The 6000-nt window shown below is 46.5% G+C and overlaps 1 protein-coding gene across 1 annotated transcript in view; it reads left to right on the top strand.

Annotated features, from left to right (window-relative positions):
• Positions 1–5739, top strand: part of LOC115120858 (zinc finger protein 827-like) — a gene marked incomplete at its 5' end in the record, with an annotated part of 48696 nt that extends 42957 nt beyond the window's left edge. The window contains 3 exons of the mRNA XM_065014766.1: positions 1825–2070; positions 5094–5148; positions 5522–5739. Of these exons, the coding sequence (XP_064870838.1) occupies positions 1825–2070; positions 5094–5148; positions 5522–5690 (470 nt within the window). The remainder of the gene's footprint in view (positions 1–1824; positions 2071–5093; positions 5149–5521) is intronic.
• Between the last annotated feature and the right edge of the window lie 261 nt (positions 5740–6000).

A 6000-nucleotide genomic window follows, 5' to 3' on the forward strand; every position in this document is an offset into this window, starting at 1 on the left:
CTACACTGCTGACCTCAGCATACCCTCTCACCCCTTCCTCCTTCCCCCCTCTCTCACTCTTTCTCTCTCCAACTTCCTTCTATCTCTCTCCTGTACTCCTGACCTCCCCCTCCCACCTCTTCCCCCCTCGCTACTGGCCCAATTTCATATATCCATAATCACCATGAGCATCCGTGTCAGCATGGCTGGAGCTCCCTGCTGCTCCTCACCACACACACACACACACACACACACACACACACACACAACCTGGACGAGACAGTCAAAATCTGTTACCTCAGAGATCCTGATGCCGTGTACTGCCGGCCACCGGGACTATTTTTAGCGTCTGCTATTTGGCTAACCTCTTGAACACTGTCTGATAACCAGAGCGATGGGGAGGTTGGGGGGAGGTTACGGGGAGGTTTTTCCTCCGTTAGGGATTCTCTAACCAACGTTGTTGTTTTATTTCATCCCCGATTTTTTTCAAATCTCCTAAGAGATGCCCTGGTTTACGAAAACTTGATATGAAAAGACAACGACCGCTGTTGAATCAGAAGTGTTGTTTCGTTTGACGGCAGCTGAAGCAAAAGGTTTGAAAGGTTTTCAAGGAAGCGTTTGAGTTCACAACATCATAACACCCCCTCCTCTTCAAAATGCCCATAGGGCTGGAATGAGGTTACTGTTGTACTGTTTCATATTTAATGGTGGTAGCATATTTTCTGTTTCGTGTGCTTCACTGAGCCACACACACACACACACACACCATACACTATCCCCTTTCCTGTATGTTGTGTGTTTCTGTGAACCATATATATATATACACAAACACGCACGCACACACACACATACACACGTACATACATACATATATACACACATACATACACACCAATGAACCTGTACCGGCTGCCTAGCTCCCTGAGCCAGTGTGTGACCTGGTGATGCCCTCTAGCTCTACGTAATCACATAACTAGACAATATCCACTCAGGAACGGAGCGCTTTAGGGGTTGAATGGATGTTATGGTCCAGACTTTATTAAACATTTTTGGAATTCCAACCATTTTCATTTGGATTCAGGCTCATATTATTTCGGGGAGGTTGAGTGAGGACAATCCGGAGTTTAGAGTGCTCCTGATGGATGGAGATTGAAGTACGAATGGAATGAGAGATCTTGTCTGATTAAATGTACAGAATGTCCTCAGGGTTTGTTAAAGGCATTAACAAGGTTTATTTTAAGGTTATTTCTCTTTGAACATCCATGAGGTAATATGAAGTCTATGTAGGGTGAACTTAGCTTAAATGCTTAGCTTAAAAAGCTTAATGAATTTAGCTATCTATTTTTTGAGAACGAGACACATCCATGCATCATCTGTAAAATGCAGAGATTAGGACATTACCGGGAATCAAATCCACTTACTAGTCAGCTTTGAGGAAAGCCAGTGGAGTTGTACCCGGTATAAATATATTATAACCTTTTGGATAAACTGGCTTTTCTCAAACTATAAGGCAAATGACTTCCCTCACTAATACATATATACACATTGACACCTGCTCTTTCCATGACATAGACTGACCAGGTGAATCCAGGTTAAAGCCATGATCCCTTATTCCCGTGTTTATCAAGAATGGTCCCCCAGCCAAAGGACATACAGCCAACTCAATATTAGGGAGGTGTTTCTGTACAGCACTTTGAGATATCAGCTGATGTAAGAAGGGCTATATAAATACATTTGATTTGATTCCTGATGTTTGGTGTACTCGGTGTAGATAGGAGTTGTCACAGGAATGCATAGATTCAACCCTGTCACTCACTGTCCCTCTCATCCAATCCCCTACCCCAGAAAGCAACAAGGACGCGGCCCACTACCAGAAGGTGACGGTGAAGGCGGAGCCTATGGAGGTGGACCCGGCCAGTGGCCCGGCCCCGCCCCCTACTCACCTGCTGGCCTTCAGCACTTTAGGGGTGTGTGAGAAGAGCGAGCCAATGACCAGCCTCCCTGAAGCGTTGTCCCGCCCCCAGAAGCAAGACCTCTTCTCCCAGGACATATCAGTGAAAATGGCCTCCGAGCTCCTCTTCCAACTCTCAGGTGCGCAATGTTCTCTATTATACACACACACACTTATGACACACACAATCTCTCAAACATACACACACTTGTACACACACACGTACCCTCACACACCTCCCTGACTACATTCACACACACACCTCTCTCTGGTACCTCAGTGCTCAGTGTCAACCTTGAAATGTGGTGTGATACTTAGCCATAAAACCTATATGTTTCTCTTCCATCCTCTGGAGGCTCTGCGGTTAGGGGACACTATATATTACCTGTAATGTGCTCTGTAGGTTTTATACACACTTCTTCCCTGCTTGGCTGTGACCATGACATTGAGGCGGCAGACAGCTGTTTGTATTGCTTGATGGCAGAGCACTAAAGTGGAACCTGCATCCCCCAAGATGGGGTTGTGTGGGGGGGGGGGTACAGGAGACCCAGGCCATGCCCCCCAGCTCTGATTGCTACGCCTAAATGCCTCATACAGTAGCACCTTGGAAATTGTGGCAAAAAATCTCTCTCCAGTGAGAGAGATGCACACACCGATGAGCACCTAAGTACACACACACAGATACGCACGCAGACACACACAAGCCCCCATGGGGAGCAGTGTCTACAAAGTGCCTGTCTTCCCCCACGTCCCTCCCTCCCTCTTCTCCTTCTCTATCCCTCCTCTCTCTCTTCCTCGACTCCTTTTCAAACATGCCGGCTCAAGCACACTTGGCTGCACACACTAGCCCCCCCCCTCTCAACTAGCCCCACACCCCTACATTTCTCCCGTGTGGCATCACCATGGCAACGTGGAGAGACCTCTGTCCTTGGCGAACCGTTTGACGGAGAGGGGTGTTAGGGAGTGGGGGGCGAGGAGGGGTTAGGGAGTGGGGGGCGAGGAGGGGTTGGGGGGGCAGCGACTAGAGCAGTGCCACCCAGGGAGCAAGAGGCTGCTATAATGAGGTCATCACTAGTAGGCTGCTGAAGCCAAGGGACAACCAAACACCTTCCCTGGGTTTTATTACTCTGACCATAGAATTGCAAATTTGAATACTAGAATGGACATGAAAGTTCTTATGACAGCATAAAAGGTCAGCCATTTTGGTCAGGGAGTTGGTCAACCAGTGTGCTGTGATGAGATATTGTGTAAAACAATAATTTTGAAGATTGTCTGCACCGTATGTTTTTTAGCCAGTTTAAGTGGAATGGTTCCAATCATTTTTCTAACTTTCTAATTTTTCGAACCAGTATGCCAACATTCCATACTAACAATGCAGTCAATCCACAGCCACTGGCTGAAATCAGTTGATAGGATTTAGACAAGTTGTAAATGCAACAAGTACTGATATTGTATCATATTATAAACACTCACAGCTTTACAAGAAAACAAACTGAGACATTTATGGTCCTTTTACATATATTTCATAGGCTATTTATACAGTCTAAAACCTGTACAAACTTTATAATTATATGACATTATTTTAGGTTAAAAAAAATCATATGCCTTTTTATTTTTCTGCATACGTGAAATCACAATCAAATCAAATCAAATTTATTTATATAGCCCTTCGTACATCAGCTGATATCTCAAAGTGCTGTACAGAAACCCAGCCTAAAACCTCAAACAGCAAGCAATGCAGGTGTAGAAGCACGGTGGCTAGGAAAAACTCCCTAGAAAGGCCAAAACCTAGAGAGGAAGCAGGCTATGTGAGGTGGCCAGTCCTCTTCTGGCTGTGCCGGGTAGAGATTATAACAGAACATGGCCAAGATGTTCAAATGTTCATAAATGACCAGCATGGTCGAATAATAATAAGGCAGAACAGTTGAAACTGGAGCAGCAGCACAGTCAGGTGGACTGGGGACAGCAAGGAGTCATCATGTCAGGTAGTCCTGGGGCACGGTCCTAGGGCTCAGGTCCTCCGAGAGAGAGAAAGAAAGAGAGAATTAGAGAGAGCATATGTGGGGTGGCCAGTCCTCTTCTGGCTGTGCCGGGTGGAGATTATAACAGAACATGGCCAAGATGTTCAAAGAATAATAGTAAGGCAGAACAGTTGAAACTGGAGCAGCAGCATGGCCAGGTGGACTGGGGACAGCAAGGAGTCATCATGTCAGGTAGTCCTGGGGCATGGTCCTAGGGCTCAGGTCAGATGAAACTGGAGCAGCAGCATGGCCAGGTGGACTGGGGACAGCAAAGAGTCATCATGTCAGGTAGTCCTGGGGCATGGTCCTAGGGCTCAGGTTCTCCGAGAGAGAGAAAGAAAGAGAGAAGCAGAAAATTAGAGAACGCACACTTAGATTACACAGGACAGCGAATAGGACAGGAGAAGTACTCCAGATATAACAAACTGACCCTAGCCCCCCGACACATAAACTACTGCAGCATAAATACTGGAGGCTGAGACAGGAGGGGTCAGGAGACACTGTGGCCCCATCCGAGGACACCCCCGGACAGGGCCAAACAGGAAGGATATAACCCCACCCACTTTGCCAAAGCACAGCCCCCACACCACTAGAGGGATATCTGCATCACCTATGCCTCTACTACCATTAATTCCAATTAGACTGGTTTGGATTTCTCCCTGGCCACAATGGCTGCCATTTTCATACCATTCTGGAACTTTGAGGGTTTATGACATAGCCCCTCTAGTAATTGAATATGATCTCTTTGACTTTGACCACTTAAAACAGTATATACCAAGGCAACAGGACAACCATGCAACTTCCCTGGGTTTTTTATACAGGATGTTACTATGAACACAATGTTACTATACGCTACAATCTGGGATTGGTCTTTCAGCTAAATGATTAGGGAAATGTTACCCCTCTCAGATTCACAGACGGTGCTCTGGATGCAAGGACAGACCATTGACCAGATTCCCAGATCCCAGATTGCTCCTTATTAGAGCAGTATCAGACCAATACTGACCACTCGGTCACGTTGAATAATCAATATGCTCTGAATAACTGCTTCGTGGTTCCGTCATGACCACAAAAGGCTTGTTAATGATTTGTCATTGTTGTTAATGACCCTCTTTGATATGGTGGTGTTTTTTGTGTTGCAGAAAAAGTCAGCAAAGCCAACGACCACAAAGACGGCAACATGGTGGGCATAAGCAGGTAAGACGACATCAACAACAACAACAATATGTTGTTATGTCACATACACTGGATAGGTGCAGTGAAAGGGGTTTTACAGTATCAGCCATAGGAGTACGGCGTCCTTGGAGCAAATTAGGGTAAAGTGCCTCAACAGATTTTTCACCTTGTTGGCTTCTTTTCCGCTTAGCTGCTATTTCTATAGTTAGTCTGTTTTGGTATATGGCTTATGGTTTAGCATTGAGATTGGGAGGCCTGGAGCTCTGCAACGTTATTTAAAAACAGTTCCATATTGATTGCATATTTTAACGTAAGCATTTGTTTTAGTTATTGAGCTGTTATAGCATGATACTGCTCTGACTGTGTCTGTGTGTGGTTGTGTGTCCACTCCTAGCCCCTTCCTGGACGAGCGTTTCAGACAATCCCCCTTCAGCCAGCGCTCCAAGTCCTCCTCCCCCGCAGAGGCCAGCTCCTCTGCTAGGACAGCCCTCCACGGTGAGAGACACACACACACACACATCATGGATAGACTGACATATACACACTTACTGTCAGACAGATAGACAGACAGATGCAATTCAGTGGGCAGACTACTATAGTGAGCCACACACTCAGAAAGACACACACACTCCAGACAGCCACTCATAATGTAGACATGCAGCCAGTATGTTGGCCCTCACAGCTGATTACAGTAACCTCCCACCCTCCTCAGCCACATCTCCACCTCCCCAGGCCTTTCCTCGCTCTCTCACACATCTACCCAGCCACGAGGCCTCAACTCTGGCCAACCCTCTTTCTCCACCCCTCTTCCTCCATTCCTCCACCTCTAGAGCCTCCACCTCCCGTCTCACTCACACATCTACCCAGCCTTGG

Source organism: Oncorhynchus nerka, unplaced genomic scaffold (genome assembly GCF_034236695.1).
Source record: "Oncorhynchus nerka isolate Pitt River unplaced genomic scaffold, Oner_Uvic_2.0 unplaced_scaffold_454___fragment_2___debris, whole genome shotgun sequence".
Taxonomy (NCBI): Eukaryota; Metazoa; Chordata; class Actinopteri; order Salmoniformes; family Salmonidae; genus Oncorhynchus; species Oncorhynchus nerka.